This window comes from Notamacropus eugenii, chromosome X, assembly GCF_028372415.1.
Source record: "Notamacropus eugenii isolate mMacEug1 chromosome X, mMacEug1.pri_v2, whole genome shotgun sequence".
In the NCBI taxonomy this organism is placed as follows: Eukaryota; Metazoa; Chordata; class Mammalia; order Diprotodontia; family Macropodidae; genus Notamacropus; species Notamacropus eugenii.
The window spans coordinates 100085335-100106151 of record NC_092879.1 but is presented as its reverse complement, the minus strand read 5'-3'; the positions used below and the strand labels follow the sequence as shown (position 1 = coordinate 100106151).

Below are 20817 nucleotides of genomic sequence, written 5' to 3'. Positions count from 1 at the left end.
TTTAGGGTTAGGGGGAGACCGGCAGACCCAGCCTTTCTTCCCTTGTTCCTCCATCCGCTCCTTCCAGAATGGCCCCCGACACGTCGGGCCAAGTGAGCAAAGGGGCTGCTCCGGGCACCGGGATGGGCCTCAGTTTCCCTCCGGCGCCGCGGCGGGAGGGCGTGGCGGGAAGGCGGCCTGGCGCCCAAGGAGTTAATGGCGGGGACCCCGCCCCCCCGCGCCGCGCGCCCCCCGCCCGCCCCCACGCGCCGCGCGCCCCCGCGGTGCGCGGGCACAGCCAGGCTGCCGGCGAAAGGATCGGCGAGGACTGGGCTGCGGAGCCCGAGCGGCCGCCTCGGAGGCCCCGCCGCCGCCGCCGCAGCAGCCACCCGCAGCCCGAGTGTCTCCGACCGCGATCGCCATGGCCGCTCCGCGCGCCGCCCTGCCCGGGCGAGAGGTGAGGCCACCCGCCTGGCGGCACCCCCAGCCTGCAGCACCCTCCCCGGACCCCGCCGCCGCTATCCCCTCCTTGGCCCGGGACCCAGAGGGCGTTTGGGGGTCGCCCGACTTCGTTGGGGGCGGGTCGGTGGCGGCGCCCAGAGGGTTAATGGAGCCCGCCCAAGGGCGGGGAGGGGGGCGCCTCGACGAAGGGGCGCGGCGCCGAGAGGGTTAATGGGGGTCGCCCTGGCGGAGGAGCCGCGTGAATGAGCGGTCTGTGCCCGGAGGTTGCCATGGCGACGCTGAATGGGGGGATTGTGTAAGCTCAGCTGCCTCCCGACCCCCCCCCCCCAACCCGTCCGCCCCCCGGCCAGTCTGTCCGCCCTCTTGCTCGGTTCCCCCTGCCCTGTGCCCCGTGCCTCGGTCTCCCTTCCCGCTCGGGTCCCCAGTCAAGCACCCCCCCTCGGCGACATTGCCTGCCTGCCCCCTGTCATTCAGCGCGCCCCCCCCCGCCAGACACTTTCGCATTCCCCTCTCGTTGCTGATGCTTGCCGGGCGTTCCCAGGCTCCCTCTTCTACCCCTTCAGCTCGCTCTTAAAGGGGCCACCCCTGTAAGCCGGGATGGCGGGAGAAACCGGGGAGGTGGGGGGGTGGGGCGGATCGGGTGGGCAGGAGGCTGAGTGTGTTTGTCACCGGGGAGAGAGAGCGCCTCTGTGTGTACGGAAGAGATGTGTGCCAATCATGCTGAGTTATCTCGTGTGTGTGTGTGTGTGTGTGTGTGTGTGTGTGTGTGTGTGTGTGCGCGCGCGTGTGTGTGCGCGCGCGCGCGTGTGTGTCCCATTCCCTTGGTTCATACACCTTGCCTACCTGTCTCTGTCCCTCCAAGCCACATGGCACCGTGAGTGCCCCTTTTCCTTTTGTTGATTTCACACTGATTGGACATCAGGATACTTGGCAGAATCCTTTCAGGCTCTGCTCTGGCACTCCCTGTAAATTGGAGAGGAGATGCCCACCACAGAGGGTCCAGGCTTTGGGAGCAGGGAGTAAACACTGAGGGAGAATTGACAGAAGACGCCCGGAAGGACATGTATCTGACCTCTTCCTTGTGGGCTCAGATAAGGGAACAGGCTGGGACTGCCCTACCGTATGGGGGGACCTAGCACAGCTGCTGGGCCTCAGTTTCCCTGAAGTGCTCTTAACAATCCCACCCTTTTGCAGCTGGTAAAAGCTGTTGGGGATATCTAATCCTATGAGTAACAGCTTTGTGCCCACAGATATGCCCAGCCAGGACCAGATTCCCCACCCCCCCTTATGTAAGTGTGTACAAGCCATTATTTCCATGGCTTCAGGTCACTCATGGGAGCTGTCCACTTTGCTTTGGGTGCCATGGCTTTCATCACCTCGCCTCTTCATTCCCTTGGACTCTCCAGCTCCAAGCCAGGAGGAAATCTTGGGGAGCTTCCTGGCGAGCAGTGTCCCATGAGGACTACCTTTGAGGCATTTCTTAGCTTAGGAGAGGAATCCAGAATGAGTGCCCAGAGCCCATCCCCGACACCTCACTGCCATCTTGGCTGATCCTTCATCCCCTTCTCTCCACAGGCTCATCGAGCCCTTAGGGTCTCCGCTCTCTGAAGCAACAGAGCCTGGAGGATCTGCCTGCTTGCTTGCTGGTACCCATGAGTGTGGTCCCTCAGGGGCTTAGCTCTGAGGTTCAAGTCAGCTCAGCTATGAGGGGGTTGCCTAGTGGGCCAGTACCGTGACCCCGGAGTCTGCCTTTCTGCCAGTCCCCCTGCCCAGAACATGTGGCTACGCCTTTGTCCACTCTTGCTGCCCCTGAGCCCCGAGCCCACAGCTGGCCGGAGCCTGTGCCTTGCTCTCTGGATCCTCAGCTTGGTGCTGAGATCCAGTGCCCAGGCCCCAGCACCCACAGTCAATACCCACTTTGGGAAGCTGAGGGGTTCTCGGGTGCCACTTCCCAGTGAGATCCTGGGACCTGTTGACCAGTACCTGGGGGTGCCCTATGCAGCACCCCCAATTGGCGAGAAGCGCTTCCTGCCCCCTGAGCCACCCCCATCTTGGTCAGGCATCCGGAATGCCACGCACTTTCCCCCGGTGTGCCCGCAGAACATTCACACAGCTGTGCCTGAGGTTATGTTGCCCGTATGGTTTACTGCCAATCTCGACATTGTGGCGACCTACATCCAGGAGCCTAACGAGGATTGCCTGTATCTGAACGTCTATGTGCCCACAGAGGATGGTGAGTGTGGCCAGCCTCGGCACTGCTCTCCTCCTCCCCCTCCCCCTCTTCCTTCTCTGCCCTCCCCTCCTCCTCTTCCTTCCCCATCCTCCTCTCCCTCCTTTTCTCTCCTCCCCCTCCTCCCCTCCCTCTTCCCCCTTCTCTCCCTCCTCCTCTCCTCATCTCCCCTCTCCCCCTCCTCTCCCTTTCCCCCTCCTCCCCTCCTCTCCCTCCTCTCCATCCTCCTTCCCTCCTCCTCTTCCTCTTCCCCTCCTCCTCTCCCTCCTCCCTGCTGCTTGGGCGCGTGCCCTTTTGTGTCAGAGGCCAGCATGTTTGTGTGTGCCCTGCAGCATGTAACTAGCTAGCTGTCTGTGCGGATGCTTCTCACCACCATTGCTGCTTGGGTCCTATTCCTCTCTTCCCTCTCTCCTTCTTCCCTCCATCAGTCCTCCTCCCCTGGCTCCTCCCTCCTCCCTTGGCATTGGCCTAGCTCCCGTGTGTGAGAGTGACTGGGCCCAGGAGGAGGCCACTCAGGGCCTGGGAGCAGTGACCAGGCTGGGCTCCAGAGCTGCTTTGGAGGCCTCAGGGAAGTGTGGGTCACTGCTGACGGCTGCCCTCAGGAGGACGCTAGTTCATCCAGGTCCCCCCCCACTCCACCCACTTGCCCTGAGAAGCACTGGGTGGAGGTGGTTGGGGAGCAGGGTATTCAGAGGGAGGGGGGCAGGCCCTGCAGGCAGCGCTTAGGTGCGTCCTCTGACTAACTGATCCCCCCCGGCTCATGGGGTCACCCTCAGGTAAGTGGCAGTGCCAAGGAGATGGCGGGACAGGCTCGCCACCATGTGCCCGCCTGCCAAGAGGCTCCTGGGTGGGTGGAGGGTGCATGCCCCTGGCCTGAGGCCTCCTGTTATTTTTTAGTTTTTTATTCATTTTACAGTAAAGCGGATTTCCAAGGAATGCGCCCGAAAACCCAACAAGAAAATTTGTAGGAAAGGAGGTAGGTAGCGAGCCGGCCGGGAGGGAGAGAGAGAGAGATGGGGAGGACTGGCTGCCCGCCCACCTGCCCTTGTCCCCCGATGGACCCAGCCTTCAAGCTGCCTGGCCCAGGCTTCAAGGGGAAGTGAGCTCCCCTGCTCTGCTGTGCCCTCTCCTGCCTTCCCCACCTCTCTTCTTGGGGAGAGGCTCTTTGGGGGGCCTGATGAGGGTGGAGGGAGAGGAGAAGCCCTACTTCCTGCACATCTCTACCCAGAGCTGCATTGCTACCTGCCACAGCTTTGGCTTCCCAGCTGGGTGAGAAATGGAGCTAGAAGCTCTATCCCGCCATGTTCCTGCCTGCCCCCACAACCCCCCTCCCCTCCCAGTGCTGATTCCCCACCCTAGCCAAGTCTGGCAGGCAGCTCTGGGTGTTGGGGTCAGTGAGGAGAGGGCAAGCTTTGCCCCAAGAACTTGTCATTTCAATTTCCACTCCCCTCCCTCATCGTTCAATTGGCTCCTCCCAACCTCTCGAATGAGGTCAGGTGGGTGATAACATCCCCACTTCTAAATGAGGAAGGGAAGGCACAGAGAGATTCTGTGACTCGCCTAGTCACACAGTAAAGAAGTGGCGGAGCCCAGCTGAGAACCCAGGTCTGGTTGCCAGGCCAGTGGTCTGAGGGCAGTGCTCTTTCCACAACACCATGGTGCTTTTCTTCTTTGTGGTCCCCCATTGCTCCCCCCACTCACTCCCTCCCTCCCTCCTCATTTCCTCTCTCCCTGCCAGGCAGCTTTGAGGGCAGCCTGCAGGTGGGCCAGTTAGAGAGCTTAGGACCAGCTGGGAGGTACACAGAGATGCACTAGATTTATGGGTTTGACAGCAGGAATGGGCCTTAAAGATCATGGAGTCCCAGAGGAGGAAACTGAGGGCTTCATTCAACCTTTCCATGAGCAGGTGACTTGATTTCCCCTCAGGATGAGGCACTGCCTCTGGAGGGGCACCCAATAAAAATGCGATGCCTAAATGCCTGGGAGAGGAGCTTCCTGGCCCCTTCCCTGATCTAGAATATACATTCTGGACATATCCAATCTGTTGACAATAAGCATTCTGGAGTCTCTAGTGTGGTGCTGCCCCAGGCCCTGCCCCTTCCTTGACCTCCCTGGGCCTCAATATTCTCATGTCTTAGAGGAGGGTGTTGGATTCAGTGGCCCCCAAGGCCCTTCCTAGCTTGTCTGGCTGGCACCCTCCTGGCCAGTGCGCCCTTTGACCTCCCAGAGCTCTTGGAGCTCCTCTTCTCAGATTGTGCGCCTCCTCTCCTCTCCCTTGACCTCCTTTGCTGGGCACCATAGTGGGATCCTTCCTATGTAGCACTATTTAGAGAAGAAAAAAATGGATTTCTTTCTGGGGTAGCAGTCACCCAGTTACAGCAGCAACCGAAGCCTGCCTCAGACAGGTCCTGGCCAGCCCTGGGAGTTCGGACTCTTGGCCCAATGCTGACCTCAGAGCTGTTCTCAGGCCTGCCCCGCCCCCCCCTCAGTTTCCACACTCTGGAAATTGGACCTTGCCCAGGTCAAGTATTCTCTGAACTATACCGAAAGCCTTCTGGGAGCTTTTTGACCCCAGGAAACACCTCCCATTGAGCCTCTACAACATACAGTCATGTGCTAGGTGCTGGAGGTACAAGGACAGTAATTAGACCCTGCCCTCAAGGAGTTCCCAGTTGAATAGGGGGATCCAACCTGTGCATTGATGGAGAGGAGGAATTCAGAGTTAGGGTGAAGGGGGCTCAGGGCACCAATGTGCTCGGTTTCGTCTTTCTTGCACACTGAGGTTCAGCCAGTGCTTTGCTCTCCTTACAAGAAGGCAGAGAAGCCAATTTGGGAAGGGGAAGACATCACTTTCAAAGCAGTAATTGTGTGACTTCTGGGGGAGCCCATCCCTAGGAGTGACCCTGAGGAAGAAGCCTGGCACAAGGAGAGACCTCTGGCCCTGCTGTTTGGGGCCAAGGCCTGGCCCCTGGCAGAGCCTGGCTGGGCCGGGCCACTACAGCACGTAGTGCAGTGCCACACTGACACTTGGCCAGGGTCTTTAACTGGGAGAACATAGGCATGGCAGGAGTAGCTGTGATGAGCTTCAGCTTAGGGTGGGGGGAGCTTGCCTGAGTTGGGAAAGGCTGTCCAGGAAGCCCTCTGCACTTAGTCTGGAGGGGATGCATGTTCTGAGATGGCCCCGTGGCCCACACTTTCTCTTGGCCAGATGATGCTCTGGCGGGGGGATTCAAGTGGTCCCCTTTTCCTATTGGATTTTGGAGTCAGTGCTGCAGGGATGGGCAGTTGGAGGGGCCCAAGGTGGCTCTTCCCTGTAGGCTTGGCCCTCTAGCCCAGGCATTGTTGGGCGCAGGCCCTGTTCTGAGTGGCAGCCACAGGGAAAGTCAAGGTACCAGAGTCCAGGACAGCAGAGGAAGAGAGGGCATCTAATGTCACGCCATCAAGAGGGGAAGCCCCCAGAATTCTCTCTGTTCTTCACACTGAAGAGGTTTCTTAGGAATTTGTCCTCCCTATCCTCCATGCCCTGGCCAGGAGGTTGCCCAGACAGCAGGGACAGAGGGAAGGCTCCAGGCCAGGCTTGCTCCTTGCACCTGGGAGCCTCTTGGGGTCACCTGGGATGTACCCTGACTCCCAGGTCCTGGGGAGGGATGTGATCTCTCAGGAAGGGCTTGGTCATGGGACCAAATGAAATAAATCTATCTCTGAAGGCTATTTCTTTTAGGCAGGGACGAGCCCTTGACATTTCACACTGGTCTTCCCATACCACCTCTCACTGTGTGTGCCCAGCTCCCAGGCCCAGGCCTCTTATCCACACCTCCCCTCTCAGGCTAGAGTTAGGAGGAGGGGGCTGGGCAGGGAGGTGCCCTCCTTCCCCCGCCCCTGTCATGGGAGCATTGGGCCTCAGTTTCCCTGTTCCCCTGGTGACCACCTTCCCTCCCACCGGCCCGAGCCCGGTTCGGAGCTGGCCAGCTGGGCCACACGGTGCTCGTGCTGTGTTTGAATTCTCTCTCTGTTTTGTTCTCTGTTCTGTGCTGTTGTGTCTCCCCGTGCGTGTCTGGTCCCCAGGATCCGGTGCTAAGAAACAGGGCGAGGACTTAGCGGATAATGAAGGGGACGAAGACGAAGGTATTTGGGGGCTGTAGGGCGCGGAGGCTGGTGCATGGCACAGAGCCCTTCCCCCTCTGGCTGGGGAGAAGCCCCAGCTGTCTGTCTGTCTGTCCGTCCATCCGTCCGTCCGTCCGTTGGGGTGTTTCTGTTCCTGCACAAGGCGGTTGGTCTGTTCGTCCATCACCGTCAAGGGCCCTGGGTGGCCATCAGGGGCTTAGAGCTGGACCGGGTTGCGGGGAGGGCCCTCCCGGGCAGTGGGAGCAGCTGATTGGAGCAGAGCTCTATGGAACGCAGTCCCTCTTTGAATGCCCGACATGCTGAAGTGGCACACACACTGTTCATGGGATGCTCTCAGATGGGCACCGGCTCCCTGAGGACAGGGAGGGCTGGGTACTCTCCACCTCTGATGAACAATAGGGAAGATGGCAGGAACGGAGACATAGGAATATGGGGAAAGGCTGAGAAATAAGGAAAGAAGGAAACAGGGCAACTGGCCTAGAGCCCGAGCCTGGCATATGCTGGGCCCTGAAGACTCCATGAGTTCTGGAGATGCCCCCAATCCTGCCTGTGCCAGAGACAAGGCCAGGGCCCAGAGCTTGTCTGCTGGAGGAGGTGGGGGTGGGGGATGGGAGACACAAGATCCCTGGCCCTCAGACCAGATCTTCCTTTGTGCCGCTCTCTACCCAGCCGTCGGTCGGGTGTTCCGTGTCCCCATCAGGGGTGAGTGAGTGCCCTGCCTTGAGCCCTTCCTGAGCACAGAGCAGCACTGATGCTCTCCTAACGGTGTGTTCCTTCTTGCCAAGATGAGGAGATGGGCCTGGAGCTGACCGATGGCTGTTTCCCCCTTGGTCCCGCCCTCCAGGGCATGTGCACAGGCACAGGAGGCTTTGAGCCCCACCCCAGTCCCCTCAGTCCCCTTTCTTTTCCCCTTGTGCTCCTCCACTTGTCTCTGTCTGCACTGGCGGGGGGGGGGGGGGGGGGGGGTGGGGAGGTGCCGCAGCAGCCACAGCTGCCACAGCCATGTTTCCATGTGACTGCTCTGGTCTCAGGAGTTGCAAGGCTCCCCAGACCTCCCTAAAGCTGTGTCAGGTCCCAGGACTCTTGGGTGCCCAGGGCATGGACTCCATCATGTGGGAGGGTCTGACCTTAACCTGCTCCCCTAGCCCATTGAGGCACGTCCATGCCTAGTGGTGCCAGGCATGATGCCTGCCTTTAGCCCTCAACAAGAATGCACTAAATGAGCCCTTGGGGAGCCTCATTTCCCTTTCGGTAAAACCACTGAGACCAGAGTCAAGCTGTCTCTGTCTCTCTGGCTGCCCCTGGAGCCCTAAGTCCTGCCCTTGGGATGGCGATGGTGTCCTGGCACCTGGGATCGCTTGGCCACCTTCTCCCTGCCCAGCCTCTCCTGGGATGTTGGGCTGGGTGGGGGGGAGTGAGTGGAAGGCTACATCCCCCCAGCCTCTGTCTCACCTCTTGTCCTTGCAGATATCCGGGACAGTGGAGCCAAGCCGGTCATGGTCTACATCCACGGGGGCTCCTATATGGAGGGCACCGGCAACATGATCGATGGCAGCGTCCTCGCCAGCTATGGCAATGTGATCGTCATCACCCTCAACTACCGGGTTGGGGTGCTAGGTATGGTTGGTGGGCCAACATCCCGTCAGAGGGTATCCTGCCCTCTCAAAGCTTGCTTCCTTCTGGGATCTTTCTCTGTGCATTCCATGTGTTTGCTCATTCATTTGTCCACTCCCTGCCCCTGATGGTGACCGCCATGGTTCTTGGGGCTGAGGGAAGTAGTGTCTAAGCACAGCCATGCAGCCCCTCAGGGCCCTCAGGAGCCTGGTTCTCCAGGGCTGTGCATGCCTCCTGGGCAGAAGGGTAGAGAGCACCTTTGTTCATTTCAGCGCCTGGTTTGTTACTTTGCTAGTCCCAGGCCTGTGTGTGACTCTGGTGCACTTGTCCTTGGGCCCATGACATGAGCTCTTGATTTAGTGGGATGAGGAGTCCTGTATCACTGACTGGCTGGGGTGCGTGGAAGAGTACCATGCTCCACCCCAACCCAGGGGCCACAAGAGGAGCATCCCACTGGCCCCAGCAGCCCAAGGGCATGGGAGCTCCCTGGGGTGGGAGGGCATCCCTAAGTCAGTGAGAGGCCTGTGGTCTTGTTGAGCAGCTTGGGGGGCTACTGGCCCCTTGGAAAGACCCCAGGGAAGCCTCACTTCTCTCTCTCATGGCTTCGCTTCTTCCTGAGAAAATGGAAAGCGCCAACCTTTCTGGCTTCTGCATTGGAATCAGCAACTTCATTTAGTAAAGGTCGTTTTGGGAAATAGAACAGGTGCTTCCAGCCTCAACCCCATGTTCCATATTCTAGCCAGTTGAGTTGGGGAAAGAGATGAGGAGGAGAGGGAAAGTGAGGAGATCCAAGTATTACAAGCAGACAGGACCTTAAGGGGCCCAGCCCAGGAGGCTAAGCCTCAGCTTGGAATGGACCTTAGGGGTCATCTGCTCTATTCCTCTCCCTCCTTTTTCCAGCTTAGAAAATTGGGGAAAGAGAAGGCAGGAATATGGGCAGGCCAAAGCCTGAAGCCTGTCTGAGATCTGGGCCCATTTAGCTCTGTCCTTGGAAGTGCTACCTCTTCCCCTCGATGGCGTAGAGCACTCTCTCTGAACTGGGGAAGGTTCTGTGAGCACATGCTTGAAGGAGCGGGCCGCAAGGCACAGGCCAAATTAGTTTGTCAGAAGGCATTGCTTTTGCCAAGTCAGGGCCTTTGGTAAAAACAGTTTTGTGGATTCCTGTCACACTGGTTTAGAGACTCCTTTCTCGAGTGGGATAGTCTGATCAACCCACTAGGGGGAGAAGTTTCTGTATCAGCTGTAACCAGAAACAATCTTTCCCTGAGGACTGGAGAAAATCGGGCCAAGGGCTGGATCTGGGCCCACAGCCAGAAGCTCCCCATGCCGCCACCACCACCACCGCCACTACCGCCTACTCTGTCCCCTTGGGTCCCCACTCTGGTTTGAGCCTGAACTATGGGGAAAAGTGTGGCCAGGATCTTTGGAACCTCAGGGCCGTCTAGGCGGGCAACACTGGAACAAGAAAGCTCTGAACAAGGGGTCCTCCAGCCTTGGCAAAGGAGACTCACTGCCTAGCCCTCTGAGGAACAGCTCAACCTGTTAGGAAGCCTTGCTCCCTGCAGCCCCTCATCCCTCTCACTCTGGCCAGTGCACTGATCCCACAAAGCCAGACATCAGGTAGCATTGCTGGCACTGGAGGAGGGGGCCAGGGAGCACAGAGCCTGGGTCAGCCCTTGGTCTCCTCAGGCCTTGGACACAGTGAGGGGTCATGGGCAGGGTGAAGTGAAGACAGCCTACAGCTACCCAAATAAGAAGGTGGGTGGAGGGCATGGGGCTCCATAAAGCTGAGAGAAGGGCGCTCTGTGGAGTGTTTGTTCAGGACCTCAGTTAAACATTCTCCTCTCCCTGCTTTAACATACTTGAGCCAAACTTTGGCCAGAAAAGAAAACCTCCAAAGCTGGGTGTTACACGGGCACACCAGCACCTCATCTTTATGTGCTCCCCATGGTTGGCTGTGCCCACTACCTCAGGGCTGCAGCCTTGGGCTTGGGCAGTTGGCTGTGAACGGCAGTCAGACAGCACTTGCCATTTGCCCTCGTCCCTGAGTCCTTGCCAATTCAGCTTCAGTCCCTAGGATGCTAGTGGAGCGGCCTCTGGCCCCGTACGGAGGGACTGTTGTCCTGGGCTGCAGGTTTCCTTGCTTGTGTTCCCACAGTTCTTTCACGAGTCCTCATCAGCTCTTTCCCTTAGAAGCTGTTGTATGGGAGCCAATGGGACATCAGCCAGAGGGTGGCAATACTCCCAGCAACAGGCCTTCAGCTCTGTTGCTGGTTTAGTTCTGGGTCCTTCGAGGTCCTGAGGCAAGCTCCCCTTACTCATTAGGGCAGTCCTGGCTGATGCCAAGCAAGGCTGCTACTGCCCAAATCAAAGAAAGGGGAGAGGGAGTACAGGATGGCAGAAGTGAGCAGACAGGGAGAGAGAGACAGAGAGGGAGAGGGAGGGAGAGACAGGAGCACTCCAGGATTTGCACTGGAAGAGCCAACGGTGTGGTCAACTGGGGGTAAGGCAAAGACTAAGGGCCCCGTTTTGGCCTTGCTTCATCTTTCTGTTCTTTCCCAGAATTCCCTTTTCTCCCTATCTCCAACTTGGACCTGAACATAGCCTCTCTGTAGCTGCTTGGGCCCTTTTAGGAAAAGATATGGGGACTCAAGGAGTGCCTTGGGGTCTAGAGACCATCCCAACGTGGCCTCCCATCAAATAGGTTCCAGATGGTATGTTCTGTGATTCAAGGTTAGGGACAGGTGGAGGTATCCACCGTTCGTTCTGGTTACCCAGTAGGCAATTCTCTGAAGGACGACTGGATCCTCAGCGGCAGGGGAGACAGGGAGTAGGATAGGTAGGCCCTTTCTAAGAGATAGCCAGCAGGTGGGTGGGAAGGGCATTGCCATGGCGATGTGGTTGCAACAGCAAATCCCAGCAGGTGGGTGGGAAGGTAGTCTCCATGGTGACATGTCTCCTCAACAGCAAATCCCAGTGGGTGGGCGGGAAGAACTGTTTCTATGGTAACATTCCTAAAGCAGTGCCACTTTCCTTCCTCTGCCAGACCAAGAGGGTTTAAACCAAATCCCTTGGGAAGGGGTCCATACTGGGAGCACAGAAGTAGAAGGTCCTGGGACCATGTAGGTCTCCTGAGGGCTCTGTTGAGACCAAAGGAGAGAGGGGTGGGGGTGGAGGCCCCCAAGGAGGGGTTGCCTTTGCTGCTATTAACAGAAGGAGCTTGGAGGTTGTTAGCCCTTAAGAGTCTCAGAGTCCTTTGCCCTAAGCAGGGTTGGCGGTTGATGCCCTCTCTGGGCTTGGAAAAGGGGGAGGTACCTGACATGAGGAGATATTTCAGGTGGGAGATGTGAGCCCGTGCTTTCCTGGAATGGTGCCAATCCTTGAGAAAAGGGAGCTAATGCTCTGGGCATCAGTGAAGAAAAGGGAGCTCGACATGGTCCTTGTCTAGCTCTCCCAGCCAATAGCCCCTGCTCTTCTCACCCATTTTGTTGGGCCTAGGTTTCCTGAGCACTGGGGACCAAGCTGCCAAGGGAAACTATGGTCTGCTGGACCAGATTCAGGCCCTGCGCTGGGTGAGCGAGAACATTGCCTTCTTTGGTGGAGATCCTCGCCGTATCACGGTCTTTGGTTCCGGCATCGGGGCCTCCTGTGTCAGCCTTCTCACGCTATCCCATCACTCTGAGGGTGAGTAATTTCTCAGGGGTATGGTATATGTGGGGATCAGGGGAGGGACCTGACTTTTCCTGGCTGCCCCATTAGCCTGCCAGACTCTGGAGTGCCCACTGGGAACATGTTTGCACTGCCCCTCAGAGAGAAGAGAGGCCTTTCTCTCTAGGGAAAAGACTTTTGCCTTGCCATTGGCATCTATCTCATTGGGCTGGGCAGGGAGGAGGCCCCTTCCTTCTTCTTCAGGAAGGAACAAATCTCAGGTTGGGGTGGAGGGGCCTTACTTTTGAACTGTAAGAAATACTGTCTGAAGGGGAAAGGTCCTTTATGTCTGAAGTGAGTCTCCTTGTGGGATGTGTGAGTCATTGGAGCCCACCTTCTCTTGAGCTGAGGGAGACCATGTTTCAGGCTCTATCTGGCTGAGGAGGAAGAGTCAGGTGGGGTTTGTGACTCTTCCTGTCCGCCCCACCCCACTCTCTCTGGCCTTCCTGGCACTGTTTTATGGCCTGAGACATGGCTTTGGGATGAGATCTGCATCAGAGTCACATCAGTTGCTGGTGACCTAGGAGTCCTGGGCTAGGGTGCTAAGAGGGGGAAAAGCAGCCACCTCCTGAGGCAAGAGGGCATACGAAGATGTGAGAATGCGGTTGGTAAGGGACAACACTGAGGTGACCTCAGGACCTCAGGCCTACCAGGCTCTCCTGAAACCTCCCCTGTATGTGGGACTTCTCTTCCAGCCCTTGTTTCTGGCCTCTCAGGAGAAAGGTCCCTTTGTCATACAAGAACCAGTGCCCTGGTGGTGCTTTGGCATAGAGCTGAGCCCAGCTGGGCAGGAAGCAAGTAAGGAAGCCAAGGGGGGGAGTGCAGAGAGACAGAGACAGCCAGAGATGCAAGACACAAACAGATAGAGACACAGACAGATTCAGACAGAGAGACAGACACAGACACAGACATAGACACAGACAGAGCCAGAGACAGACACAGACACCCAGACAGACACACAGACAGCCAGAATCAGATAGACACAGACACAGTCAGCCAGACAGAGACACAGAGATAGATACAGACAGCAAGAGACAGAAAGACAGTCAGATAGAGACACAGACAGACACAGAGACAGCCAGAGGACAGAGGGGAGGAGAGAAAAGCAGACACATGAGGCTAAGTGTTCATTATGCGCCTTTACTGCTTAAGCACTGCCTGGGATAGCAGATAAAGCAGTGGCTTTGGAGTCAGGATGATCTTGGTGCAGGTCCCTTCTCTGTGACTAATGTCATGTGACCTTAGCAAAAAAAAACTGGAAGACAGAGAGGAGAGGCTGCTCTGTATCAGTGAAATCCCATCCAAGGGCAGGCTTCCTTGGGTCCCCAGCACAGAAAGACCCAGAATGGATCTAATAACTAACTGCATGAGAAACCTGATGCCATCTGCACACTGGGGTCAGGAAGGGAGTTCTAGGTGGGCTGACAACCCTGTCTGGAGGCTCTAGGAAAAGCGTAGAGCCTTGGTGGTTTGGGCTGGTATATTGGGGAGCTCTGACTGGGTGCTGCCTGTCCCCTGCAGGGCTCTTCCAGAGGGCCATCATCCAAAGTGGCTCGGCCCTGTCCAGCTGGGCAGTGAACTACCAGCCAGTTAAGTATACTAGCTTGCTAGCGGACAAGGTGGGGTGCAATGTGCTGGACACAGTGGACATGGTGGATTGCCTACGTCAGAAGAGTGCCAAAGAGCTGGTGGAACAGGACATCCAACCAGCTCGTTACCATGTGGCCTTTGGTCCTGTGATCGATGGGGACGTGATCCCCGATGACCCTGAGATCCTCATGGAGCAGGGCGAGTTCCTCAACTATGACATCATGCTTGGCGTCAACCAGGGGGAGGGACTCAAGTTTGTGGAGGCTGTGGTGGACCCTGAGGATGGAGTTTCAGGTACTGACTTTGACTACTCGGTCTCCAACTTTGTGGATAACCTGTATGGCTATCCAGAGGGCAAGGATACCCTTCGGGAGACCATCAAATTCATGTACACAGACTGGGCAGACCGGGACAACCCTGAGACCCGCCGCAAAACTCTGGTGGCCCTTTTCACTGACCACCAATGGGTAGAGCCTTCCGTGGTGACAGCTGACCTGCATGCCCGCTATGGTTCACCCACTTATTTCTACGCCTTCTACCACCACTGCCAGAGCCTCATGAAGCCAGCTTGGTCTGACGCAGCCCATGGGGATGAGGTGCCCTATGTCTTTGGCATCCCCATGGTGGGCCCCACTGACCTCTTCCCCTGCAACTTCTCCAAGAATGACGTCATGCTCAGTGCTGTTGTCATGACCTACTGGACCAACTTTGCCAAGACTGGGTGAGGAGATGTTCATGTCCCTGCCACTTTAGGACCCTGGCATGCCTTCCCCTCTAGCCAAACCCCATCCATCACCTATCTCCTCTTACCCCTGAGTTACTCTCCTGCCTACCCTCCATCCCTGTCATTCTGGGTCATTTCTTTTTTGACAAAAACTCTCATGGGGGTTGGGGAGAAACAGCTCTGACTTGGGGATGCAAGAGGGATCAGGGGGGCCTGGCAGAACTGGGGTAAGGAGATTAGAGAGCTTGTGAAGTGGGAACATCTGAGGATGGCCAGGGCATGACCCTATGCTATCCCATTCATGCATGGGGAAAAGCAAAGCAACGTCTCTCCAGCATCTCTGAACATGAGTCAGGACTAGGGCTATCCAGGGCTGCGGCTAGAAGGGTCAAGGGTAACGTGAGTCCAAGATCTGGGGAAATAAGAGGTTGAGAAGAAGATAGAGAGGGATGGGTGTTGGAAGGAGATGGAGAAACTGTGAGGTAGATGTGAGGATGTTGGACTCTGCCAAGTCCCCTTCCTCCGCCATCCCCACCCCCCAGGGTAGGGTGCTGACCCCACATTTCCATACGGCATTTCAGGGATCCCAACAAGCCGGTCCCCCAGGACACCAAATTCATCCACACCAAGGCCAACCGCTTCGAGGAGGTGGCCTGGTCCAAGTATAACCCCCGGGACCAGCTGTACCTTCACATCGGGCTGAAACCCCGGGTCCGTGACCACTACCGGGCCACCAAGGTGGCCTTCTGGAAGCACCTGGTGCCCCACCTGTACAACCTGCATGACATGTTCCACTACACGTCCACCACCACCAAAGTGCCGCCCCCGGACACCACCCACAGCTCCCACATCACCCGGCGCCCCAACGGCAAGGCCTGGAGCACCAAGCGGCCAGCCATTTCTCCAGCCTACAGCAATGAAAATGCCCAGGGCACCTGGAACGGGGACCAGGATGCCGGGCCTCTTCTGGTGGAGAACCCTCGGGACTACTCCACAGAGCTGAGTGTCACCATTGCTGTTGGGGCCTCCCTCCTGTTTCTCAACGTGTTAGCCTTTGCTGCCCTCTACTACCGCAAGGACAAGAGGCGGCAGGAGCCCCTGCGGCAGCCCAGTCCCCAGCGTGGCCCCGGGGGCCCTGGGGAAATGGGAGCAGCCCCTGAGGAGGAGCTGGCAGCCCTCCAGCTAGGTCCCTCACATCATGAGTGTGAAGGCCCCCCTCCCCACGACCCACTCCGCCTCAGTGCCCTCCCTGACTATACCTTGACATTGCGACGTTCTCCTGATGACATCCCCCTCATGACCCCTAATACCATCACCATGATCCCCAACTCCCTGGTGGGGCTGCAGACGCTGCACCCCTATAACACCTTTGCCTCTGGCTTCAACAGCACTGGCTTGCCCCATTCACACTCCACCACACGGGTATAGCTCTTACCCAGAGCCTTTGCCCAGCCTGGCCCTGCTTCCCCCTCTCCCCCAGCACCCATCTGTGCACACCCATACACCCAAGCCCACAGATACACGCACAGAGCAGACCCCCTCCCCCATGTACAAACACATATCCAGAGTGAAACATGAATGGACTCTTCAAAGAAGAAAGCCCCTAGCAGTCCCAGGGAGTCAGCACCCCTGGGGCAGCAGGAAGCAGCAGGTACCTCTCCCTGGTGCTGGCCAGCCCTTGGCCCCGCCCCCCTTCCTCGCCAACCCTCACACTGGGGCTGTTCTGGATCTCAGTTTGGCTTTTTAATTTTTGAATAAGTGCTTTCTTTTCCCCAGGAAAGGCAGAGAGGGGAAGGAAAGGCCCCTTCCATCCAATCTCCCATTGCTCACACAGCCAGAGACCAGGGAGCAGAACATGACCCAAGGAAGAATGTGGGCTGGCAAGAGGGAGGGGAGGGGGCTGCCAGCTGCCTGGCCCCTCCTCACCTAGGCTTGCCTGGGGGCCGCTGAGAGATGACCCTGAGGGCCCTCTGCGCACCCTTGGGCTACTGCTGTTAGGAGCTTGCGGCCTTTTTCTTTTCAGAGTCTCTTTTGTGTCATTTCTCTTTCAAAAGGACTTTTTAAAAAAAAAAGGAAAAAAAAAGAAAAAAGAAAAGAAATTAGTTCTTAAAACACTAATGGAAACCCCTGGAGTTTGTCCTTTGTACAGATTTTAAACACAGTGTCTTGATATAAAAATAAAAACTCCAGTTAGCGCTCCCAACTTGTGTCCCTTGTACAGCAGCGTCCCCCCCCCCCCCCCCCCAAGCCCAGGACTGGGCCTTCTGTGCCCCTCCCGCTGCACTACTCGATCCCCAGCGATGGTGATGCTGCCGTTCCCTCAGCTCTCCCAGTGTCCTGGAGCTGAGACCGCCTACTCTAAGGACCTGACATGGCGAAAATGAACCATTCCCCTTGGCAGAGGCGGGCCAACTGCTTGGCTTCCTCCCTGACAGATACTTTGGCTTGCCCTCAGGTTTACCTCAGTCCATAGTGACATCAGAATGCCCATGGAGCTCCAAACATGATGACACATTCTCCTAGGGAGACTAGACAGGACAGGACCATTGGCTTCCAGAGAAACTTGCCCCCTAGTCCAGGAAACTGAATTGGAGAAGGTTTGGGAGTCCTGGGAGTAGTCTTCAAAACAGGCTTAGCCCTGGGGAATGGGTGGAGCAGGACTCATCTCAGGGACACGTGCCTTTTCCTATTCCCAGTGACTTGATAGGTTCACTTGACATATTGCCAGAGCTGTGACAGCAGCTTTTGCATCTGACGCAAGCTTCCGAAAGGTTCCCAGGACAAGGATGAGCGACACAAAAAGCACCCTCAAATCATTGCTTGCAGATATTTAGTTGACCATGAAAGATACCTCAAGCTGTCCCTGGCACATGTGTGTGTGTGCATGCAGTGTGTGCATGCAGTGTGTGTGCATGTGTGGGAGGGAAGCATCCTTGGGCTACATTCTATCCCAGCTAGCAGCTTCTGATAGGAATGAATCGCTCTTGCTCCCTTGGTACTGAGCCCCCTTGTTTCTAGGCTGCTGCTGGAGCATTAGCGCTATTGGTATCCAGAGATCGTGGCACCCTAACGCCCAGCTGCAGATGGCCCATCTTAGTTACTTACCATCCTAGGAACCAGGAAGGGAATACTTCAGAGACCTTGACTGTGCTCTGATACTGTGTCAAGTGACTAACAAATCTGAGGAATGGATCTACAGACCCAAGCTCTGTAAAAACAGAAGGTGGGAAATAAGCCAAGGACCCAAACCTGAAACAGTTTCCCAGGCAGGGCTGGAAGAATGACAATGGCAGACTTGGGACCGGGCAATCGAGAAAGACCTACTCTGCACCAGGCACCGTACTAAGTGCTGCATTCAAATTTGTTGTTAGCACAGAATGAGCCACGTGGTGAAGGTGCTGATAGTGATTGTCTGGGACTTTATTAAAACAGGGACCTCACATAGCTGTTGGGTTAGAGGGAGAAGACTATGACACAGGAGAGCCAATAAGGACTTGTTGTCAGAATGATGTCAGAATTCAAAGGGATCTTGGGAGATCAGCTAGTCCAATCCCCACTGGGTTTTTAAAAGTATGGTTTTTCCTGCCTTTGGGTTTTACATCAATCATTTCTGGACACACCCTCTTCCCCCATCAGAATCAAGCTTTCTCTTGTAACAAAGGAAAACCTTAAAGGACCATTATTTGCCATGGAGAGCTCCTCTTCCAGCGATGTATAGGATGTTCCGACCCAGTGGTGTCCATCCACCTCCTGCTGAAAGGAAGTATGTTTTGCTGCCTATGCTCTCAGATGCCCTCATTTTCTGGAGAAGGAAACTGAATCCCTAGTAGGGAAGGCATTGCATTCAGCTGCTGAGTACGAGAGTTGAGACACGGCCTCATGATGTTGGAGGCCAGTGTCCTACACAACTCAATCAGCCGTGTCTGGTGCTATCTTTGTACTTTTAAGTGTTCCATCCACCCTTGATCATCTCATTTTAAGAAAGATATGAAGAAAGGAGGGTGTGGAAAAGAGGAGGATTAGACCCTAGGACCTAAGGAAAAGAGACATAGAATTTCATTAGCCCCTCTTGTTCATTCTGCTTCCCTGACCAGAACTGAGGGGTCAGCCTTCATTCTCTCAGAGGACATGTGGAAGCTGGGGAGATTTGCAACAAAACAAAAAGCATTTGCTGATGGTGAGAGGGATGAGTTATTGGAATAGACCAAAAAGAAAGGCTATGGGGTTTACTTGCCTGGAAGCTGAGGGATGACACGTGTGACTGTTCAAGGTCACTTTTGACGTGGCAATATGGATCTTCCCAACAGACCGCATGATGGCCTAGGCCAAGTCTGCCACCCCAGGATTCATTTGATGCTGTGAGACACTGGACACAGCCATGCTGGCATCAGAATTGGAGGCCAGAATTCTGAAAAGGGCTGATTTATATGATGTTCCAGTTGCTGAGAACCTTATCCAGCCAAGGAGATGGTGTGAATGTGAGGCCCCTGGCTGTGATGTTGGGTGTGTGTGTGTGCGTGTGTGTCCTACCAATGTCACAGGGCTGTTGTTCCAAGGAAAACGGCTTGGAATTTGTAGGATCATCACAGGATGGTAGAACCTGAGTTGGAAAAGTTCTTGGCCACATCTAGCCATCCTAGAATCGAATGAAACAATGGCTCAAATTCAAATCAGTGGAGAGAAAAGAGGTACCATGCCAAGTTAGGGAGACAGCATGAGCAAAGACACGGAAGAAACAGTGTTTGGCCTACCTACCTGCTCTCACTGAGAGTGGAGGGTTTGTGTTTTAGAATAGTAAGGGATAAGGCTGGAAAGGAAATGGAGGACAGACTATAGTAGGCCTTGAATATCACATTAAGGAATCCAGGTTTCATCTAGTGAATGTGGCATGGTGGGGGAGGGAGGATATGAAAACAAGCACTTACTAAGCACCTACTATGTGCCAGGTATTGTGCTATGCAATTTACAAATGTTCTCTCATTTGATCAGACCCTTGCTTTGTTTAGGAAGACTGTTCTGATGTAGCTTGGCTCTGGTAGAAATTGGAGCCAGAGCCCAATGAGGAGGGTTCACTCCGGGCACTCCAGTTATCCATCACCACACTCCTCATCCTTCCTTCTTGCAGACCAAGGGGGCTAGGAAATAGGACTTATTTGGAGAGAATTCTGCAGTCCTCATGTTACTGTGACCAAAACCAGGTTTTTCTTAGAGACTATTTCTCCCCCAAAGACTACAGAGATGGGTGAGAAGAGGGGGTTCCAGCTTCTTTTTGTCAAACTTCCATGAATTCATCATTGCCTACTGAGCAAAGTCTAGAGAGACCAATAGGATCCAGTGTCTTCATTTTCCAGGTGAGGAACTTGATGACTATAGTAGGAAGTGGGAAAGAAGCAAAGACTCATGGAGCTAGAGTTGGAAAGGCCCTTGGAGTAGGGTTCTATCATCTTGTTCCATCATCTGACTCCTTCACTTTATAGATAAGGCTCAAGTTAGTTATAGACCTTGCCCAAAGGCCCACAGGCCATGAGTGGCAAAGCTGGGATTTGAACCCAATCCCCAGGGCCTCCAGCACCAAGGTCAGCGTTCCCTCCACTACACTCTGCTGCCTCCCTCTGGCTGGTTCCCTGTTTGCAAAGCAACTGGAGGGCCTTATTCTGTAGACCATTTCTGGAATACGGAAAAGGAGTCTGGGGTCAGCCAGTGCTCTCACCTGCAGAGCTCAGAGAAGTCAATCAAACATTAAGTGCTAATAACAAAGAGGGGTACAGATGCAGATAGGCTCCCTGCCTTCAGAGAGTTTATAGTCTAGGAGAGATTGGCTGGGGGAGAAGAATGCCAAACCCACAGATGACAATAACACCAAATTGAATGTGCCCTGGGAAAAGGGAGAGCTCACTTCTGGTCCAAGGCATCAGGGAAGATTTTGTGGACCTGAAACCACAGGGCAGATTTCCGAGTTGGGAGTGACCCAAAGTCCGGTGAGCAGTGCCGGGTATATGGTTTTGGAGGTGTAGGCCATGAAGCCTGATGAGAACGACTTCAGCTCAGTTTGGCCATGGTCTTTGTTGGCACTGCATCCTTCAGTAGTGACCCAGGACAGGGCCTCCCCAGGCTGGCACTTCCAGAACATGTTCCTAGGGGTGCAAGGGACTGACAACTTAAGTCAAGTTCAATCTGGGAGGCCTTGAACACCTCCAGCCATCTGACCAACAGCTCCCTGAATGCCAGGCAGGGCCGTGTCTCAGAGCGTCATGGAAGAGCAGATGCCAGGCCTGGCCTGTCAATGGAGGATTCCTTCGACCCCTAGGGGCCAGGTAGGCCAGGTCTGCTGTTGAGGGAGAGGGAAGGAGGGGAGAATTGGAGGAGTTCCAGGGCTCCCAAGGAT

At 55.8% G+C, this 20817-nt stretch overlaps 1 protein-coding gene across 6 annotated transcripts; it reads left to right on the top strand.

Annotated features, from left to right (window-relative positions):
• Window positions 1-274: 274 nt before the first annotated feature.
• On the top strand, window positions 275-16635 carry NLGN3 (neuroligin 3). 6 transcript variants are annotated; one of them, XM_072626918.1, is made up of 9 exons: window positions 275-436; window positions 2017-2674; window positions 3588-3647; window positions 6737-6796; window positions 7466-7498; window positions 8264-8413; window positions 11909-12094; window positions 13640-14429; window positions 15014-16635. In XM_072626918.1, the coding sequence occupies exons 2-9, from the start codon at window positions 2218-2220 to the stop codon at window positions 15858-15860; spliced, it is 2583 nt and encodes an 860-aa protein (XP_072483019.1). In that variant the 5' UTR covers window positions 275-436; window positions 2017-2217; the 3' UTR covers window positions 15861-16635. The 6 variants fall into 6 exon arrangements, with proteins under 6 accessions (XP_072483019.1, XP_072483021.1, XP_072483020.1 ...); XM_072626920.1 differs by lacking the exon at window positions 3588-3647; XM_072626919.1 differs by lacking the exon at window positions 7466-7498.
• The last annotated feature ends 4182 nt before the right edge of the window (window positions 16636-20817 follow it).